This window comes from Camelus bactrianus, chromosome 33, assembly GCF_048773025.1.
Source record: "Camelus bactrianus isolate YW-2024 breed Bactrian camel chromosome 33, ASM4877302v1, whole genome shotgun sequence".
Classification (NCBI taxonomy): domain Eukaryota; kingdom Metazoa; phylum Chordata; class Mammalia; order Artiodactyla; family Camelidae; genus Camelus; species Camelus bactrianus.
This window is the reverse complement of record NC_133571.1, coordinates 15,789,369-15,811,743: the sequence shown is the minus strand read 5'-3', so window position 1 is coordinate 15,811,743 and position 22,375 is coordinate 15,789,369. Positions and strand designations below refer to the sequence as shown.

Here is a 22,375-nt window from a genome sequence, read left to right as displayed (position 1 = left end):
GTGACTCAGACAGAGAAACAACATTTTCTTCCCGATCCCAAGCATTAAATTTTATGACTGGTCTCTTGCTAAAACACTCAACTCTAATAAAAGATGTGAAATACAAAAAGAAAGTGATAACCCCCTTCTTTCTCCCTTTGACATCAAGCACTTGGAGATACTCTAGAAGTACTGACAATCCACAGCATTTCTGTGGTTTCAAACTGACATGAAATTTGTACAAAGAATACTCTGTGCTGTTATAATATTTTAATGGATACACGTTAATCCGTCATAATCAACTTTTATTGATTTTACATAAATAGTTTATAGAATGCCTTTGCAAACCGTATTTTCCCAATATATTTATGTTACAACACATAACAGTTCTTTATGGAAGTATCCATTAAATCTTTTTGCAGAGGAAGTGGGGAAAAGTGAAGACAGAGGAGGGAAAATAAGATTTCAAAACTGATCTTCAGTGACAGGCCTAAATATCTGGCAATCACTTCCTTCTACAGAAAATTACAGGATTGTAACTTTGAAACATCAAAAGTGCAGTGCATCAACAGAATCGGAAAACCAGTAGAGTGTCAAACACATTATCTGGGCATCAAATTTCCCTTTCTAAATATAATCACATACACATGACTTTATACTTACTAAATAATGGTTTAAAACAATAACCATCGAAATCTCTAAATAACCCCAGTCTGGATTAAATTGTGGTAGCATTAATATTTTTTAAAATTCCAATTCAGTTATTCATTGGGAAAATGCAATCTTTGACAATGCCCCCAGAGAATGAGCGTTTTCTGTGTAGGGAGACGATCATCTAATTACACCTGCTAATAATCAAGTCATCCAGCCACTAATATGTTCTATTGGGATTTTTTTCCACACTGAGGTCTCCACTTGGACAAAGCACAACATATCATCATTACCATACTGATTCTGAATATGTAATCATTGTGAAACAAGGAATTGTCTTTTTATTAGTATTTCTTTGTTATGGTGTTTAGTCTTAGCACTTAATGAATATGGATGAATTAAGGCAAAAGAACATAACCTAGTCCTCTCAATAACTTATCCTCTACCTTGTAAAAGATCGTTGAGGCTACACAAATTACAGACCTGTTGGCTAGAAAGACACTTGTCCCTTAGACCAGCATCCAGTATTTTAAGCAGGGGTTTAAAATCTTGGTGTTCACAGCATGTTCCCTGGATCTACCACTATGATCGTTCCTCAGCAGTGCCCACAACACTGACTTTCAAATGTTTCTGTGCTATGCCTCTTGGCTGTTTGTACATAGATTACTTTCCTTAATTAAAAATATTCAATAACTGGGCAATAATCTATTCAGTCTTTGTAAAGTCTCCACTGAATGATTTTCCATTTTTACAACCATTTCCTGCACGGCTGTTGCACTTTTCTTCTGTCATCTTTTTCACATAAGTAAGTGGCCCAGTCCCTTCAAAGGAGGAGGGGTTTTTGAACGAGCCTCCAATTCTATCCCACAATGTGAAATACTGTCCATAGTTATAGTCAAAGAACATGTGGTGGTCTGTGTGATGAGCTGAGCCATTAATAATTGGCTTTAAGATTTCGGGAACACGAAAGTCACCATCGTGAATGGAAATTGTCCAGACATTGACAAAGATGTACAAACCTAAATAAACGACCTTGTGTAACGGAAAGACAAAAGGGTATATGTGGTAAGGGAGACTCTGAAGGAAGCCGTCCATAGGGTGAAAAGCGTGACTTGCAAAAGGAGTAGGAATCTTCCAGATATGATGGGGTTTGTGTAAGTGCTATGGAAGGAAAGGACACCACATTAATGCCACACACTTTGCCCAGCATGACGCTCAACTTAGCTTTTCATACTCGTGTTGCTGAAATGATCTAACTAAAACAAAATCCCTTTTAATTTAGCAAATTACTTTACAAAATGCCCTCCTTCTTTACCCCCAAGTGGTAAAATTTTAGCACAGCCCCTCCAGACCCATCAAGAAGAATACAAACAAAATGTACCTGGTAGCAGTCATACCTATGGCTACTGGTTATTTAGTAAGTTAGAGGAAATTCCCGGAAATGAAGACAGAATTTATAATTACGCATCGCTGAGATGCACAGGTTCCCCTGCAAGTGACTACCTTGTACAGGAGTCTATGATGCAGGCCTCTGTGGATCCAGTAGATCATCATGTCAGTGAAAAAGAGGAAGGACAGCACACTGACAATGAGGTGAATCCAGCCTACGAGAGACAACAAGATACAGCAGAATCAAGACTCGGCTCCCAGGGTCACAGTTTACATTTTACATGTCCACCTAAGATGACAAAATGCAATCCTAGACCCAAACGCTGTAAACTGCCTGCTTTGGTTAATTCCATACATTACAGTCTCCATCCCCCTTGGCTCTCTGCGATCTGCTCATTGCCCTCTCACAAAAATGTCAAGTTCCCCACCTCAAACAACAGAAGCAAGTACACTCCTATGGCATCTTTATTATTTAAATGTTTGATAATAATGTTATCTATTTTTCCTTCATATTCATCTTCATAAAACATGTCTTTACATATTGTCTCTCCTGCTTAGAATTTTATTTTCCATGAAATACCTTAAGCCTAGCATTTACTCCATAACCCAATCCCTTCTGATCTTTCCAACTTATCTGTTTGTGTACTGACCAGGCTGGTTCATTTCATGTCCTCCAGACATCCTGAAAGTCTTACCTCTGTCCCTTTACTCACACTATCCAGAATGGCCTCTCTCCTTTCATTTTTATTCATAGTCCTATCCACCTTTCAAGGCCTAGCCAATTCATCACCCTGGTGTATAATTTTTGGTCCTTCCGTTAAATAACTAAACTGTTACTCAGAGAGCAGAGTGCTGGTGCCAGCTAACTTGGGTTCCAGTTCCAGACCCACCACTTACTCGTTAAGTGAGCTCAGCAAGTTACTGAAACTCTCCATACACTTAATTTACTCACGTATAAAAGCCGCATAATCATAGTGCCTACGTCACAGAATTTACATAGGGTAAAATGGATTGATTCATGTGAACAGCTTAGAACTGTGGCCGCTGCATGTTAACACGCAATAAATGTTAACTATTATTCTTTCTTTCTAATACAGAAATGTATCTTGATGAAATAATACTAGAATTTCACAAAAATTTTGTTTAGTCACTGCAGTACTGTTTATAATAGAAAAGCAAGGAATAATCTAAAGGTCTAAAACTTACAGATCATTTAAACTATGGTTATCCATACAAGGCGACACTGTAAGTAATATTCTGTATAATGTCACTATTTACTGACAGGAGAATATGGGCATATACATTGCTAAGAGAAAAAAAAAAAAATCAAGAGTCCAAACCAGCATGCATAGCAGGGTTTCATCTCTGTGGCATAAATAACGAAGTATACAGGCATAGGAAAACAGAAGGCTGCACATCAAAAGAGTTACAGTTTCTAGGCAGCAGGATAATGGATTTTTAAAAATCTGTGTTTTCTGATTTTCTATAAATATCATGTACGATTTTTTTTTTTGATGTTTGAATTCAATAAAGATAATAGGAAACAAATTCAAGGGTCTAGCTCTGATCACACCAATCTTCCCCTGGGCACAATATCATCTACAACAGAGACTTTAAAACTGATAGATGCAATTAAAGAAATGCACATGTATGTGTGGCAAGACACAAATGCTTAAGAGTAGAACACTGAAAACAACTGAACAATTTACAATTATTTTAAAAGAAGAAGAAAGGCAGATTTGGCTGTTTGGAGAAAGCAATCTGTGCCTGAAATTTTTACTGTATACTCACCAGATGGAAACTCTCCTATGCCATCATATAATTTGCTGTAACCTCTCACCTCCAGCAGGAACAGCAAAACCGTGGGAATGCTTATCCATGGCATCGACTGGACAGAATGCTTGATCTCTCGATACACCTGATTCTGAAAATGAAGTTTCCGATACTTACAAATCACAAAATCTAGTGTTAAACAAAGCTAACATCAAATGGTTCTGGATTGGATGTGTAAGTCCTTTTGTACCAAGCAAATGCAACAAATATTTTAAATTCTGCAACTTTTTTTTCTCCCCACAAAATCTCTAGTTGAAATTTCTATTTACGGAATAATCGTTTCTTTCATAGTTAACTTCCATCCTGAACCCTCTTTATTTTTGTTTTCAGTCCTCGGAGTGACTGACAAAAACAAATAACTGAAATAGAAAAGTGACTGTTAACAAGTCTAAGTCTGCTGAGTTTGGGTCGTATGTCTAGTCAAAAAAACACGTACATAGTAAAAACATGCTTCAGTTCGTCAAATATTAAAACAATTACATAAATGTATATGCTTACTTATTCATCACTATTAGCAAAGAAATTCTTGTCTATGTATCTAGCAAGATCAGGTTTGTAGTTCAAAAAAAAAGTAGGGTTTATTTATTTGTTTAAATTAAAGGAGAGAGGGAATTAGCCCTACCAAAACTATCTAACCCATCCAGAAACTCTAAAGATTATAATTAGTTTAATCTGAAAATCTCATAAACACATCACATTGTTATTTTTATTGTCTCAGTAGTTAAAAAATAGATAAGAAAAGCACTTACCTTTAAAAACTGTGGGTGTTTCATTAATGAATGATCATAGACAAAATAATAATTCAGTGTTGCAAAGAAGAAATAAAGGTTATAAGCACCAAAATTTGTTACAATCAGGAGACTAATAGTTTGTCGAAAGATGTCATCCTCTGGCCACGTGGCTGGATATACGTACGGTGTAAAAAAATAATAATCTGCAGCACTGAGTACAAGATCCATTTTAGCCCCTAAAGGATAAACATATATAACAATTATTTACCTATGGTGACACTTCTCAAAGCAAAACTTTTTCAGAAAACCTATATATGAGGTTCGTGCTTTAATAAGCATGTGCAGTACAAGCCTGCTGCTACCAGAATCCCAAAGGCCATCTTTAGAGCCAGAAGAGGTCTTAAACATCATTGCTAGCCCAATCTCTTCATATTCTACATGGGGACACTAAAGCTTGGTTAGAGAAACTGAGTCCCACAAAGTTTCTTCTCTAGGGTCAAGCTGGTAAGTGACCTAAATCCAGATCTAATTACAACTTAGTTTTCTTTTCTACTATGTCCTATTGCAACATGGCAAATAGCAAAGGGGTGAAACACAGGGCACTACGTACTCAGGTAAATGGTTTACTCCTTTATCTGCATGTTTCAGTGGTACCTCTCCCAAAAGGACTCATATTTCAAGAGATTTTTGCTTCAGCGCTGAGACTTTAGATGAATTCTCTAAAGGGTATCCATGCGGCGACCACAACCACAGAAGTCAGGGACTATCTGTTCTTAGGATGGAAGAAAAAGCCTCCCCACTGACAGAACAAAGGGAGATGTATTCTTGGCACTGAGAACTAGAATACATGTATTCTTCTCCTCGAGTCAGGGGCTGGCAAACTGTGGCCCATGGGCCAAACCCGGAGCCTGTTTCTATAAAGAAGCCTTGTTGGAACACAATTATGTCCAGATGTTTACATACTGTCTATGGCTGCTTCTCTACTACAAAGTTAAGGTTGAGTCACTGCAACAGAGACCGGATGGCTCACAAAGCCTAGAACATTTATCATCCAGTCCTTTAAAAGCAAAGTTTGCCAACTCCTGTTTCAGTTGCTTGCACTTTTGAAAACCTTTGGTCAATTCTAGGCTCATGATCCTGTATATAATTCAGCACCTTTCTGGTCAGCTTTTGTGAGCCAACCACTGAATCTATCATTTATGATCTACTCCCTCGTTCCTCACTGCACTGTTTGTAGAAGAAAATGTGTCCAGAGTTCTAAAACATCCCTTGTCTACAACTGAAACTTTTGAAAAACAGCAATAGAAAATAATTCTGGAAATTGCCACAGAGTTTTCAGTCTCTTAAAATCAAATTCCAGAAATTTTTTACTTATTAGGGCATTTGGCGCCTTGTTTGTGCTATGAGTTGCAAAGTTTTTTTTTTTCTCACATTGACATGAAAAGAAATTTTTAATTAACAAATGCCAAATGCCAGATACTGACATGTCTTTCATCATATACTGTTAGTTCACTCAAATAACAAATATCAAGCAATACACTAGGTAATGAACATAAAGATTATAAAAAGATATAGTCTAAATCCACCTTAAAGGTAAGGTAACTATGGAAACAAATAATTACACCGATATGACCAGTGCTGTAATACGGGTATATACGCAAATTCTATGAAATCAGAAAAGACAACACAACTATGTCAGCTTACGGGAGAAGGCTTTATAGTGAAATCCTTTGATTTGGGCTTTGAAGGGCATTACCAGAAAGAAAAGATTAGGGGTCACTACTTCAAATAGAAATAAGAACTGCAAAGGCAAGGAAAGTCATGCTATGTTCATGGCTCATGAGATGTAGTTTGTGGGTGCTGAACAGTGTGATGGGCTGAAGGAGAGGGGGAAAAATGTTGGAGGATGAATCTGGTCAAAGGAAATTGGTGTTAGATTGTGAAGAGATCTACTGTCCTGCTAAAGAATTTGGACTTTCCCTCATACACGACTGGGAGACACTCAAGATTTCTGAGCAGGAAAGAGGTATAATTAAACCCATATTTCATAAAAAAAAATTCCAGATTGTACTGATGAGAAGCAGAGAGTTAGGTTGCTGGTAGACTCACCTAGAGAAGATGACCACCTGACCTCAGGCAATAGTGCTAAGAAGAGACACATTCATCAGAGCTTTAGGAGTAAGATAACCCACGGGACTTGATACCTGATTCGACCCTGGATCCCACTTAGCTACTACATTATATTATTTATGCATGCAGACGGGGAATTCTGAGTATCCCATGGTAATTGTATCACATAACGAATGGAAAAGCACTCTGTAAATGAGCAAGGGTCACGGATTTACTGTTTTTTAAATGCTAATCATTAGAAACCAAAAAAGGAAAAATAATCGATGCTGATACAAAGACACATAACCTGCTAAAAGGTTTGGCTAAATATCTAGCTACCACAAACTTTCCAGTTTGAAAACTACCTCCTACACCACCTCCAAATTTACTCCGCTGTTACACAGGGATTCTAGCAGACACGATTCTTCCTATTTGTAAGCGAAAACAATAGATCGTTTCCCTCCCCTTCTGGTCTTCTCAAACTGTGGATTGTTGTCCCTCTACCCTAATTACATTGCAATGACAGGGGCTTGCACTGCGATGATCAGGTCACAGATTAATGACCAGTCCTTCAGCTTAATTCCTTTGCCCCTTAAAAGAAAAAAAAAAAAATCCTCCAAGAACAGGGGGAAGTCTGTCTCAAGTAAAGCACTGCTGTTCAGTGGACAGACTTCCCCTGGAGAAGAGATTTCGCGATAGCCAACATCAAGCATTTCATTTTCTTCACGCCCATCCACACGTGTGTGTTTTGTTCAGGTCCAAGCATCCTCAGCGTCCTAAAATATTCCCCCTGGCAGGGCAGAGGCCCCTAACCTGAGGTCTCCAGCGCTACCGGCCTCCCACCCGCCCCTCCCCGCCCCCGCCGGGCCGGCGTGCGTCCCCTGCGCCCCGCACTCGCCCGATCACAGCTCTCGCCTCGCAGGTTGTTTTCAAGACACCCGGCTACCTGCTCGTCTCTGCTCCTGGTCAGCGCCGTAGTCCTCAGGCCCAGTTTCGCCGCCAGAGCCCCAGCGCCTGCCCAGCGCCTTTCATCTAGGAGGCAGTCAACAAACGCCCGCGGGAGGCTGGCGAAGCGGGGCCGACGCACTCTCGGCTTCCCGACCCGGGTGCGTCCGGCCAGTGTCTCCCCACCCACTTTTCTCCATCTCCTCTCCCGTCCCGCTCAGATGTACTCCGCCTCCTTTCCCGCACCCTCCCGTCGTCCCTACCTAGAGAAGGTCCGCCGCCGCCTCGGCCGCTGCGGGGCCGTGGCCGTGGCCGCTGCGTCCACTAGACTCCCGCAGGTAGCAGGGCTGTCAGCAGGCGCGCAAGGTAGGGAGAGGCGTGGCCTGACCCCCACGCTCCGGGCGGCCCGCGCTGCCAGCCAATCAGCGGCCGGCGGCATAAGCTGATATGACGGCAAATCGCGCGACTTGGCTGCGCGGGTCTCTCAGCGGTCACGTGGGCGGCGCGCGTTCGGACACGCCCCCTGGGCTCAGTCACGCCCCCTGGGCGCAGTCCGCCGACTGCAGGAAGCCTGGAGCCTGATCCAGGTACCCGGGCGGTGGAGGGCGGAGTTTCACCTTCTGTTTTCGTTGGGTTTGTTTTTTCACGGGCGCTGACGTGTTTAGTTCCGAGTCCTGTCCCAAGCAGCTTTACGTTATTTATGCAAACAATCTTAAAAATGATGCTCTGACATTTCTGTAATTTGAAGTGAACGTGGGAGGCATTTTTTTTTAACTTAAAAAAAATTTAAGTATAGTTGGTTTACAACGTTGTATTAGTTTCTGGTGTACAGCATAGTGATTCAATTATACATGTACATATAGATATATATGTATATTCTTTTTCATATTCTTTTTCACTACAGGTTACCACAAGCCACTGAATATAGTCCCCTGTGCTACGCCCTAAGACCTTGCTGTTTATCCAGAGGTATTTTCTTAATCAAGAGGAGGCCCAGATATCTGGCAGACAATTGGCTAATACGTGTTTCTCAACTTGGAACTTGACCTTTTCTAAGGAATTGGTTGGCTGAAACAGTTTAGGTAGGTGTTGAAATGACACAAAAGCTTTATAATACAGGTAAAACAAGTGTATGCGGACTCATCGGACATGTCTGTAGCCTTTGGCCTTCGTGTGGGAGTGTGTAGCTTTTATTTTTGTAGTTGTAAACTTTTCTGAACGTGAATTGCAACGGTCATACTTGTAAATAGACCTTCTTGGAAGCCTTAATATAGTGCTTCTCGAAGTCTAACCAACAATGCCCAACCAATTGGGAGTTTCCTGGAAATACAAATTTGGGGGTGCCACCCAAGGTCTGCTAGATCAGAAACACGGGGAGGCCCCAAGAAGCTGGGTTTAACAAACTCTGCAATGAGCTAATGTTTGATAAAGTTTGAGAACCGGTGCTCTAGTGAATTTGACCATTAGAAGGAAATCCAACTAGTCCTTCGTTTTTGCTCCCTCAAGAGTGATAAACAGAAGGAAATACTGGAAAGTGAGAGAAGACTAACCGTAAGAAAGAACGTTTCTGTTTTCTTACAGGACCATCAGAAGTGCTGCAGCGTAGGGGAGTGTTAGACTCCAATCATGAAAACCTTTTATATGATTGTTTTGAATATCTGTGGCTTGCCAACTACTTTCTTTCTTTTAAAAATTAACATATAGTATTAGTTTCAGGTATAAAACATAATGGCTTGATACTTGTATACATTGTGAAATGGCTTCCTGCTTTCTAAATCACATTTCTTCACCTTTGTTTCCTTTGCTATTGCTCTTATTTCATCCTTTGATTTTTTTTTTTTTTAGATTAAGAATTTTACCTTCATTTCTGGGAAAAAATTAAAATGTGGTTTTCCAAATGTGTGATTGCTGTAGGATAAAGCTTGCTGGTGTGATTAGTTTAGTCCACAGATATATTTATTCCCTTTGAATTAATTAATTTCATATTAAAAAATAACAGACTTCTCTTGAAGGATTGGGAAATCTGACGTAGAAATGGTAAGTAAACTTTAAATATAATATCGTGAATAGCTAGACTTTTGTCATCGAGTGTGTATTAGCAGTGTTTTATTCTCGGGACTTAAAGGTTCCCAAGGTTTGAAATTGTGCAGTCTGCTCTTGGCAACCCCAAGTAGTAATAAATTAACCCAAGAGAACAGTCTTTTTTTAAAAAGTTATTATTATTATTATTTTTTGCAGGGGGGAGGTAACTAGATTTTTTTGGTTTTTCAGTGGAGGTACTGAGGATTGAACCCAGGACCTCATGCATGCTAAACATGCACTCTACCACTTGAGCTATACCCTCCCCTGAGAACAGTCTTTTAAAAAAATTTTTAAGTATGTTAATGGAGCATCCTAGGATGCAGCTTTTCCATGTGCTTTCTCTGTTCAGAAACAATGTTCAGGATAGATTATTTATTCATTATTTGCAAAGTTCTGTACCAACCAGCCAGTGCCAAGGAATTCAGAGATAAGCTACAATCCCTGCCTGCATTTCTGATTGGGACGTAAGGATATAAAGAAACCATTCAGTCATTTAATAAATAGGTATGGAAAGGCTGGTAAGTGCCAGACACTATTTTATGCACGTGAGATGTATTGGTGATTGAGAGAAATAACGTCCCTGCCCTCATGAAGCTTATGTACTGGTGAGGAGACAGAAAACAACTAATAAATAAATAGTCGGAGAGATATTACAGTGTCAGGTCGTGATAAATGCTATGAAGAAAACAAAACAAAAGAGTAAAGGGATCAAAAGTGATAAGGACTGATCTTAGACAGCATGGTCAGAGCCAGCATCTCTGAGGGTGGGACATTTGACCTGAGTGGCGTTAGGGGCCTCATTCACTTGGAAGATTCTCAGCTGAGATTTAGAGTCTGGACGTTGATAAACTAGAGGGGCCACTGGCTCACAAACATCTATTTGCATGGGTTTATTTTTTAGGGGAAAAGGAGTATTCAAAAAAAAAAAAAAAAAAGGTGGGTGCACAAGAGTCCAAAGCAGACCATAGGAAGACAAAGTGTTGTTCCTCAACCTGGCCCCATGGTTAGATCTTAGTTAACTTACAGTACGTATATCAAGATCCCTTGGAAATTTAGATGACAGCTGTGGTCTCTTACCGCAGAGAAGTACACCGGTGAGCACAGTAGAAGCAGCTCTTCTAATCACTCTCCACTTAACTCACGTTCGCGGTCTCCTTTCTAATATTCCAGCTAATCCCCAGGAAGCACCAAGACTTATGGCTGGCAGCCTTCACTTTATCCCTGCATCTCTGCTTCTACCAGCTTTGTAATGCTAACCAAAGGTCATTGTGTTTGTTCCCAGGGTATTTATTTCCCTTATACTCCTCGTAATTACGTAAGTAAATTACGTACATTGATAGAATTTGAGTCTGCAAAGAAAAAGACTTGTTGTTTTTGTGAAAACCAAGAAGAATGCTTTGGAAAGACCAGGTAAAGATAGGTACTAATAAAAATACCTGTTGAATTGCGTGTAGGTCAGGTGGTTACAAAAGTCTAGAGAAATATTTTTAGCATATGTGCATTTTATTGTATATTCATTTCTGTCTCAACTTTAGAAACATCTTCTTCACATTATCCAGGCATGTTTAAATTTTACAGCATAGCAATACAATAAGGGTACAGTTAAGTGGTATTAAGTACATTTGATTTTTGTGCAATCATCATCCATTTCCAAAACCCTTTTCATCTTGAAAAACTGAAACTCTACACCTTTGAAACAGTAACTTCCCATTCCCTCTTTCTCCCAGTGTCTGGCACCACCATGTGACCTTCTGTCTCTGTGACCTCAGCAGTACTAAGTACCTCACATAAGTGGAATCATACAGTATTTGTCTTTTTGTGACTGGCTTTTTGCACTTAGGCTTAATGTTCTCAAGGTTCATCCATGTTGAAGTATGTGTCAGAATTTCCTTCCTTTTTAAGGCTGTATAATACCCCATTGTATGTGCAGACCACATTTTGCTTATTCATTCATTTGTTGATGGACGCTTGTAATGCTTCCTCTGGTAACTAATGCTTATATGAATGTGGGTGTACACAGATCTGTTCAAGTCCCTGCTTTCAATTCTTTTGGGTGTATACCCAGAAGTACAATTGCTTGATCGTATGATAATTCCATGTTTAATTATTTGAGGAATTACCATCCTGTTTTCCACAGTGCCTGCATCATTGCACATTCTTACCACCAATGCACAAGGGTTCCACTTTCTCCACATCCTTGCCAACATTTGCTGTTTTCTAGATTTGTTGTTGTTAGCAGCCATCCTAATGGATATGAGGTGGCACCTCATTGCAGTTTTGGTGTGCATCTTTCCATGTGCTTATTGACCATTTGTATATTTTGTTTGGATAAATGTCTATTCAAGCCTTTTTTATGGATAATTTTTTTAATTGAAGTCTAATTGACATACAACCTTTCATTAGTTCCAGGTGCACAACATAGTGATTTGATATTTCTATACATTACAAAATGATCACCATGACGAGTCTCGTTCATCTGTCACCATGCAAAGTAATTGTACCATCACTGACTGTATTCCCATTGCTGTCCATTTCGTCTCTGTGACTCACTTTGCAACTGGGAGTTTGTACCTCTTAATCTTCCTCACTTATTTCATTCATCCATCCCACTCCACTCCCCTCTGGCAACCATCTGTTTGTTCTCTGTATCTGTGGATCTGTTGGTTTCTTCATCTGTATTGTTTGTTAGATTACACATGTAAGTGAAATCATACAGTTTTTGGCTTCCTCTGACTTATTGCACTTAGCATAATACCTTCCAGGTCCACCTGTGCTGTTGCAAGTGGAAAGGTTTCATTCTTTTATATGGTTGAGTAATATTATATATATAATTGACATGTATATATATAATATATATATTTATCTATTTATCTCTCAAGAGACATGTCGCTTCTAGGCTATTGTAAACAATGCTGCAGAGAACATAGGGGTGCATATATCTTTTTGAGTTAGTGTTTTTGCTTTCTTCCAAAAAATACCTAGAAGTGGAGTTGCTGGATGATATGATAGCTCTATTTTTAGTTTTTTGAGGAACCTCCATGCTGTGTTCGATAGTGGCTGCACCAATTTACATTCCCACCAACAGGGGAATGTAACGTCTTTGTCAACGCTTGTTATTTGCGTCTTTTTGGTAACAGCCTACTGCCTCTGATCTATGTCTCAGAGCATGTGAGTTTTTGCATGAGCCTTTTAAGAGTGGAATCTCTGTTTCTTATAGCCCTCCAGCTCTCCATCTGCAAACCTTCAAAGCCAAATGTTCTGAGGGCTCCTCTTCCCAGTGAAGGACCCTCAGGCTCACACTAGGGAACTCGATATGGAACTGGGACCCCTCACTCCTTGGGGAAAACTTCTGCAACTGTAGTGTTCTTCCTCCTCCTTGTAAGTCTTGGCTACATTGTGTGTCTACCCTTCCTACTTGCTTTGTTGTGGTTCCTTCTTTATATCTTTAGTTGTGGAAAATCTGTTCTGCTAGTTTTCATTAATAGTGGCTCTGTAAATAGTTATAATTTTGGTGTGCCAGTGGGAGGGGTTGAGCTCAGGGTTTTCCTACTGTGCTATCTTGGCCACTGGATCTCTATTCAGGTCTTTTGCCCGTTTTTGAATGAGGTTTTATAGTTTTGTTGTTGAGTTTTAGGGGCTCTCTGTATCTTCTGGATATTAATACCTTAGCTGATATGTGATTTGCAAATATTTCCTCCCATTCTGTGGATTACCTTTTTATCCTGCTTGTAGTGTGAAATTGGTCTTTTTCACTTACCCGCATACTTTCCCTATGTTCTTCATTCCTTCCTTCAGCTCTGAGCTTCCTTCTGGTACCATTTCCTTTCAGCCCACGGTGGCAGCTCTTCTGGAGATGAAATCTTCACTTTCATCGATCTGAGAATGTCTATATTTTGTCTTTGCTTTTTGCAGGATATATTTTGCTGTATATAGAACTCTAGGTCATCTTTATTTTTTCTTCAAGCCCTTATAAGTTGTCTTTTCCTTATCTTCTGACCCACCTTGTTTCTAATGAGAGGTCAGCAATAATTCTTATTGTTGTTTCCCTGTATGTAATATATAATGGTTACTTTTATTATTTCCTCTATTATCTTGGTTTTTCAGCAGTCTGAGTCTGATGTGCTGAGGTGCTCTGTGTGTGTGTGTGTGTGTGTGTGTGTGTGTGTATCTTGCTTGTTTAATTGACATCTTTCAAAAATTTTGGAAAATTCTCAGCCATTATCTCTTCAACGATTTCTTCTGCTGCATTTTTTCTCCTTTTACTCGGCTACTCTAATTACGTATACATATATGATTACATATGTGTCCTATAGATCTCAAATATGTTATTATATTTTCTGTCTTTGTGTGTGTGTGTGTGTTTCAGTTTATATAATTCCTACTATCTTTAAGTTTAAGGTCTTTTTCTGCCTTTGTGCCTAGGCTGCTCTTAATCCCAAAGAATAAATTCTTCACTGCCGATCCATATTTTTCATTTCTAGGACTTCCATGTGATCCGTTTTTATTGCTTCCATCTCCCCACTGACATTCCCCATATGTTTGTGAATGTTCTCCAGCTTTTCCCCTAGATCCTTTAACACATTTTCATAGTTATTTTAAAGTCCCTGTGTCTCATAATTCGAATATCTGATTCATCATCCAGTCTGCTCCTTTCCTTTCATGATCATGGGTTCTTCCATTCTCTTGCTGCTTTGTGTGTCTCATAGTTTTAATTGTACATTGGACGCCGTGTATAAAACAACAGTAGAGGCTGGAGTAAACAATATTTTCCCCAGAAAAATTGCTCAGCCCTTCTTCTGTCAGGGTGCTGAGCGTCCTTGGCCCTGCAGAAGCACCCAGTAAGTACCAGTAAGACATCAGAAGCTTCTTTGTTGATTTACAGCCCAGACACCAGCTTTATGAACCACGAGTGATTCCTCTCTGCTTCACAGTCTGGATTCCAGCTTTTTGAGTCACTTGGAATTTTTCTTTGTCCTTCAGTTCCATCCCTATCTCTATACACCCAAGGACATCTCTCTATGCTCTGCTTGTCTGCTTTCAGTCAGGCAGTTACTGCTTTGCACTCAGTAAAAGCCCAGAGTGCCTCAGACAGATTTCTCCTCTTTCTGCCTTGCTCCTACCCAGCACGGGGCCATTATCTTAACTTGGGAAAGGTCCCAGCACCTTATGTGGCATCTCTCTAAGCTCCTCTGCTCTCCTTCCAGCCTTCAGCACACTATCTAGCCCTGGGTGAAGGCCTCTGGGAGATACTTGGCAGGTTGCCGCGTCCTCATTCTGCGCTTGGCGTTCCTTGGGATCCTGCTGCGTCATGCTAGATCACATGCAGTCTTCACAAGTTCGTTGAAGTATGGCTGGTTTCTCCTTATCCCCTACTAGGATGGAGTCTTTCCTGTCTTAGCTGCTCTGCTAGGATGAAAACACCTGTAGGTCTCTACTCTTAAAGGAAGGACTCCTCAATTGCTAGATTTTAGTTCTGCATTTTTGCTTAGTTGGGTTTATTTCTGCCCTCAGATCTCTGGTGGATTTAAAAAAACAATGATTTTGTAGCTTATCTGGTTGGTTGTTATTGTTAGGGTAGCAGCACTACCTTGTGACTTGAAATCGGAAGGCCTGGAACTTGGATTTTAATGTTCTCTAGTGGATAGGAGGCAAAGTCAGGATCCAGAGAAGGGTGGGAAGTAGAATCCAAGCTTCCAGCATAAGCCTGAACTCTAGGAAGGGCGGATGTAGAGCATATCCATTCACAGGGAGGCTTGTCTGCTGGGGCTTGCTCTAGGATGAGCAGGAAAAGAGAGGGAGGGAGGGAGGGAAGGAAGGAAGAAAGGGAGGGAAGGAAGGAAGAAAGGGAGGGAAGGAGGGAGGGATGGAAGGAGGGAGGGATGGAAGGAGGAAAGAAGGAAGGAAGATAGGTCTTTGCTGAGAATATTGAACCACAAGGCTAAATGCATGTGTCTTGGGGGCATAGTTCATCCTTCCCACACGGTCTGAGTACCACAAGGCTGAGATTTCATTTTAAAGTAGGCCAAGATTGGTGTTGCCCTAGACATCTGGCAGAAATAAAGCAAATATTCCTGGTGTAATTTATGTAAAACAGTAATTTCAGCTCTTTCTACGCCTAGAGGAGTCATGACTCATGGTCCTGAAGGACATAGCAGCTCACTGGCTGCTGGACATCCTAATGGATGTTTTTACCATTTGTGTGTCCTCTGGGCCCAGCGAGCTGCTCCCTCTCATCTCATCATTTTACTAAGGAACAGAATCAAGTGTGTCAGAACGGGACAGAAAGCAAAGATCTACACACAGTGGTTTCCTTAAGATGGATGGCAGGCTGCAGACTGCTGTAAAAACCCACAGTTTCATGGATGCCATCAACACTGACCAGAGTGGTGAGAATTTCGCCGTGATCTGTGACCCAAGGGTCACTTTGCTGTTCATCAAATTGTGCCTGAGGAGGCCAAGTATAAGTTCTGTGAAATGAGGAGGCTCTATTGGGGAACCACCCAGATGGACATCTTCTCAATTGATTTGGAGCGTGGCCGAATCGATTAGCCATTTCATCAAGTTCTGCTAACCCAGCACAGAGTGACGAACCCACCACAGAGAGAGGCAGCCTGGCTTCACACCGCTCACGTGCAGGATGCCAATGGCAAGCCCGTCGCCATCAGGCTTTCCAACATACTCATTGTTGAAGGTGACAAACCGTGGATTTCTGTGCTTCAAAGAAAGACTAGGTGCTTCACCGTTGCCAAAGACAGAGACAGAGGATGTTAGCCAAACAGAGCGATAGGTGACATGATTTTCAGGTGAAAGAAGATGCGAGCTCCTTGTGGTTAATTAAAAGTATATTAGCATGGAGGAAAAAACAAAAGCAAAATATTATTTTTAGAGAAACTTTCCAGCCAAGGAACATGCACTCACATTTTTTTTTTAATTACTAAAACTAAAACATGAAGAAACAACCCCAAATAAACAAGAGTCAACAGAAAAAAAAAAAATAAGCTGAAGGGTCAGACTTCCAAGAACGATACTCGTATTAGATACAGATTGTACAGCAAGAATGTTTGATCCACCTATATTTTAGTTGCATGAATAAAAATGAGAATCTTAAAATCCTAGTGTTGAACAACAAAAAAAAGTAAGTCCAAATTCACTGAAATGGTGTCAGCCAAAGGAGGCTGAAGAGGGGTTTGAGGAGGTGAGCTGCCCAACTGGAAAAAGGCGCGAGGAGCCGACATAATGCACTTCATTGCAGTACCAGCGGGATGCGTAGGCTCTCCGGCGTCCGCACTTGTCCTTTTATTATACCTGCGCATGCGTATTGCTCAGAATGCGGACTCATGCTACTAGCGCATGCGTACATTTACTTCTTACCTCACACACATGTAGGTTATTGTAAACTTCGACCTGGGTCCCAGGACCTACTCACCTTAAGACTACCGACAAATGGATAAGTGAATTTTAGTCTGCTTATATGACACAATAGCATAGAGCACTTTATAAAAGGCACTAAAGCTATACACATTAAGATGGATAAATCTCAGAAATAGAAAGATGACTGAGAAAAGCATGAAAATACATATAAAATGAGTTCTTTTATATACGTTTCAAGGCCTGGAAAAATTAAACATTATATCTTTTAGGGATACATCATATATCATAAAACTATTTTTTTAGTACACCAGAAACTAACACAACATTGTGAATCAACTATACTTCAATAAAAAATTAAAACTATTTTTTAAAGTAGCCTGTAATTTATCATTTAGCATGGTGGTTTCATGCAGATGAGAAGGAGAGGGAGAAGTTCACAGAGGGAGCACGGTGGGCTTGAAAGATTTATTGGGTTGTGTTTTATTGCTTAAGTCAGGTTTAACATATAGGCATTTGTTTTTATCAACATTGTTTAAGTATCTGAGTACAGTTAATTCATTTTTTTGTGTGAATGATTTTTTTTAAACTCAAATAAATCTTGTTTTAAGATCAGTGGTCTATAACCAACAAGTTTATACTGTACAGCACAGGGAGCTATATTCAGTATCTTGTAGTAACCTGTAATGAAAAAGAACGTGAAAACGAATATATGTATGACTGAACTATTATGCTGCACAGCAGAAACTGACACAACATTGTAAACTGACTATACTTCAATTATTAAAAAAAAAAAAAAAGATCAGTGATCTAAATCCTTGCTAGGAAGACCTCACTGCACGTAAAACCATTGTTTCTTGGAAGACAAAATATCAAATAGGTCCATCTAGTGGTGAATTAAAGAATCTCAAATACAGGCATGCTCCAACTGGAGTAGGCTGAGATGTAAGGCTTTTCCTCAAAAATTGCCCATTCAAAAACCATGTCCACAAATAGAAAAAAAAAAACCTTTATTAATCTAGTGAAGAATTCGTTTTCAGAAGCATGGTAAAATTCTTCAGTTCGTCTCTAACTTGTTGGATGATTAAAAATCAACCTTAGGTAATTTGTGAGGCTCCAGCCTCCTTTACCTGCGTCACATTTACCCCTTGTTGGCAGGTCTCCCCCCTCCCCTCAGGTGCTGTGGTGCTTTCCTCCAGACCTTTGTTATTAACTGCATCTTCCCTGCCTGGGCATCGGCTGACTCCTTGCTATCCCATTCTTTGTCTGAGCTCAGATGCTGCAAGGTGATGAGATATATCCAGGCAGCTATTCAAGGTTTAGGTCACTCTGTTTGTATGAAAACGTCATTAAATGAACGTGGGCAGAGTACAGAACTGCATGGAGCAAATGTTTCCATTTGTATGCTTATATATAGGATATTTGGGGAAGGACACATAAGAAACTAATAAATGTAAGCCTTTAGGGCTTTAGGGAGAGGGACTCTGGGGAAATAAAGTGAGGAAGAGACTTACGTTTGTGTTTTTACTACCTCTATTGATGCTGGTTGAGTTTTGTTACAATGTGCCTGTATGACTTTCTCATACAAATTCTAAAGAGAAAATGGCGTGTATTCTGTACATGGAGGTGCTGTCACACTGGCAAACTTTCTACAGATAAAAAGCATTGATGCTTTCTAGTGGATGTTATGTCTTAGTGTTTAGGCACTGACGCTGTGGTGTAGGGCAGCCTTAGATTGTCAGGGGAATGGTCTTGCCTGGATTGAAAAGACTCTCTCCTGCATGTCTTTGGACATATTCATTGCCCGTAATATTTAGCTACAGCCTTTAGCTTTAAATGATTTATCTGACAACTGACATTTTTTTCCAATTAGGTTGAAAAAAAAATCAGTTTACACTTTTTATTTATGTTTGAGTCTCGATACTTTATAAATTGCCTGAAATTTAACAGCGATCTCAGACTAGCACTTGACCTTTGCAAAGAGCTACTTCGGACACCAGTTGGAAGAAACACTATTAATTCCTTTCATATAGCAAATTCCCAAATGAATGTGCAAATAAGTGGCACTTCAGCAAAAACATGAGTGTTTCCTGAGCAAATCTTTTGTAGCGGGTAGAGCGCTCGATTCCTCAGCATTCATTCTCACTTTCCATTGTGTGGCAGCAATGAGCTTTGAGGAACTGACTGAGCTCCACTGATGGGCCCTGGTTAGGAAACCAGTGATTGTTTCAAGGACGTAGCCCTACCATTGTACGAGGGGGTATTAATGTCTCCCAAAGACTGAAGATAGAGACTTCCCATTTGTTGGCTTAGGGAGAGGCAGTTTCTCTCATCTGCTGTATGTAAATAAAGAAATCAGCAGACCTTACTGTAACTGGCAGCTGTCCTACAACCCAGAGGAGAACCGGACATGGAATGGTACAGATCCTGAGGTTACAGAGCGAAAAGACAGGAAGAACCTCTGTTCTTGATGACACAGTGAGTCGTTCAAACAGCCAGCCCTGGAGCATGCCCCATCTCTGGACTTCGTGTAAATGCCAGCTGGTCGACTTTTTATTGCTTGGGTCAAATTGGGTGGGTTGGTTTTTCTGTTACTTCCAATGGGAAGCATCATGATGCATATTTTAATAGAACAACAAGAAAAACCCTCAATATATAAGTTACACAATAGCTGGGCTAGATCTTGAATACCCTTCTCCTGATGAATTTCTTAAGTATTTCAATTATAAAAGTGTAAATATATTTCAGAGCATAGTCATAAGAAGGATTGGGTTTTATATGTTCATGTTAGTATAGTAGGGTGTCTTGGTCTGTTCAGGCTGCTATAACAGAATACCATAGAGTGGGTGGCTTAAACAAGAAACGTTTATTTCTTACGGTTCTGGAGGCTGGGAGTCCACGATCCAGGTGCCAGCATGGTCCACTTCTTGGTGAGAGCCCTCTTCCCGGCTTACAGTGGCCACCTTTTTGCTGTATCCTCTTGTGGCAGAGAGAGACAGGGCATCACTCTTGAGATTCTTTTATGCTAATCTCATGAGAGCTCCATCTTCTTGACCTAATTACCTCCCAAAGGCCCTGTCCCCAAATATCATCACACTGGGGACTAGGGCTTCACATACGAATTTGGGGAAGACAGAGTTCAGTGCATAACATGGGAGTAGAACATGAATAGTATTAAACACTTATCCAGAGAATTTTAGAGACAGAGAAAGGACCCTCGATGAGCCATTAGGCAAAATAAGCACATGCTCAGGCGGTTCCGTTTGTCTCAGCGGCTATAACAAAACTGCCGTAACCGAGTGGCTTGTTAACAGCAGACACTTATTTCGCACAGTTCCTGGAGGCTGAGAATTCCAGGATCAAGTCCCCGGCAGATTCATTGTCTAGTGAGCACCCTCTTCCTGGGTCGTAGATGGCCATCTTTTTTTTTTTTCCGCTGTGTCCTCACACAGAGAAAGAGATAAGGGATCTCTCCAGGGCTTCTTATATAAGGACACTAATTCCATTCATGAGGGCTCCACCTTCGTGACCTAGTCACCCACCCAATAACCCCTCCTTTTAATACCATCACATTAGGGTTTGACATATGAATTTATTTGCAGAGGGCACAAATATTCAGTCTGTAGCATTAGAGCACTAGAGGAAGTGGGGCATCACAGGGCTGTTTCAAATTTTAATAAAATCAGTCTTAGACCAAACTCACTATCCGGATGCCTAATCTAGAAACTGCCCCGGTGATTCTGAAGCCACGTGTAAGCTGGTTGGCTTTTCATCTATGTTGTCTATCTGTACTCTATTGACTGTGGACTTGTAAGCTCCTGATTTAATTTCTTTCATAGTTTTAGATCCATCCAATTTTTCTACTTTCCTTGAGTTTAGTAAGTAACATTTGGATTTGCCGGAAATTGTCCATTTTGTTTAAGTTTTATGACTTAAGGGCAGAAAGTTGTTCACAATATTCTTTTATTTTTAAAATCTTGGCTGCACTTGTTATATCCCTTTTTTTTTTTTTTAATTCCAACAATTTCCTGTTTTTTCCCTGACTTTTTCTCTATCACTCACCTCAGGGGTTTTATTTTCTCTCCTTTTATTAGACTTTCTAAGCAACCATCTCAATGATGGTAAATAACCAAAAAAAAGAAAAAAAAAAGGAAAAGGGACTACTTGTTCCTTATATTAGAATGCATTTTAAATCTCGCAATGATATAAAACAGAAATTGTAAATAGTATGACAAGGTGGAAAATCTATAAATATATGAAATTACACATAAAAATGTATATTGAGATGGGTATCATAGTGAGATTAATGTGTGTGTGTATATTTGTACATATGGATATCTATTCATATAATATATACACTTTGTAAACTTCATCAGTAAAGTACATGAACAGTCCAGTTACAGAAAAGGAAAATCAACTAATAAACATTTTAAAATCTAATATTGTTAATCATAGTAACACAAATCTAAACAGAAATAAAATACCACTTACATCTGTTAAAGAAAAAAAAAAGAAAAAAAAGCAAGTGTAATATTTATTTAGGTATGTCCCCAAGATAATTTGTAAACTTAATATTTTTAAGAATTATTCCTTAATTCATTTTGGATCCCTGTTTGACAGTATGCATTAAAATCCATAGAAATTCATACCCTTTGTTCTAATGAAGCATGTCGTAAGGATCTATCTAAAAATGATTCAGTAGATAAAACTATACTCATGGTGGCATTTACCACAACATTAATTATAAAACTGAAGTTGGGAAAAACTTAAAATGTTCAATAGTAGAGGCGGTGGTTAGGAAAAGCATCATCTATAAACTGAGTTAAACATGTTGTGCTTGTTAAAAATTTGAAAAGTAAAGTTTGGTGTGTGTCTATCACCATTTATTGAGCACTGGCTATGAAGCAGATGCTTTGTACATATTTATCTCTAAATCTCATGATCACTCTGCAAGTTGAGTACTTCCCATTCTCAGTTTAAAGAATCTAGGTCTGGTTGCTCTGTGAGATTAAGTCCCTTACTAAAGGCAGCACATCTAGTAAGTGATGGACACGTGTCCTGGTCGCAGTTCTCGCTGAGGGAACAGCTTTGGTAGCACATTCCGTTCTAAGTGATTTCTGCATCTTTACCCCGCCGCCCCTCCTGGTGCCACCAGGACTGGGGTCCCACCTAAGGGCCGCCGATCCAGGGTCAGGCTAGTAGATCATGCTATAGTCTGTCGTGGAATGCTCTGCTAGAGAAGAGATGAAGTATCCAAATCCTCTTTTTGTTTAATTTTGGAAATAGTG

General features: G+C 39.9%; 1 protein-coding gene and 1 long non-coding RNA gene across 6 annotated transcripts in view; one reads left to right on the top strand and one right to left on the bottom strand.

The window, feature by feature from the left end:
- Positions 1 to 267: 267 nt before the first annotated feature.
- Positions 268 to 8,039, bottom strand: SC5D (sterol-C5-desaturase). 2 transcript variants are annotated; one of them, XM_074357039.1, is made up of 6 exons: positions 7,901 to 8,039; positions 7,639 to 7,724; positions 4,602 to 4,819; positions 3,811 to 3,943; positions 2,134 to 2,234; positions 268 to 1,791 (listed from the first exon to the last, which is right to left on the bottom strand). In XM_074357039.1, the coding sequence occupies exons 3-6, from the start codon at positions 4,809 to 4,811 to the stop codon at positions 1,336 to 1,338; spliced, it is 900 nt and encodes a 299-aa protein (XP_074213140.1). In that variant the 5' UTR covers positions 4,812 to 4,819; positions 7,639 to 7,724; positions 7,901 to 8,039; the 3' UTR covers positions 268 to 1,335. The 2 variants fall into 2 exon arrangements, with proteins under 2 accessions (XP_074213140.1, XP_074213139.1); XM_074357038.1 differs by lacking the exon at positions 7,639 to 7,724 and having other exon boundaries at positions 7,901 to 8,037.
- A 90-nt stretch (positions 8,040 to 8,129) lies between these two features.
- LOC141575863 (uncharacterized) overlaps positions 8,130 to 22,375 on the top strand; it is a 47,893-nt gene continuing 33,647 nt past the window's right edge. For 3 of the 4 annotated variants that reach the window (XR_012503836.1, XR_012503837.1, XR_012503835.1), the window contains exons 1-2: positions 8,130 to 8,224; positions 8,542 to 8,719. This is a non-coding gene — a long non-coding RNA (uncharacterized LOC141575863). The remainder of the gene's footprint in view (positions 8,225 to 8,541; positions 8,720 to 22,375) is intronic. The other variant, XR_012503834.1, reaches the window with a different exon arrangement.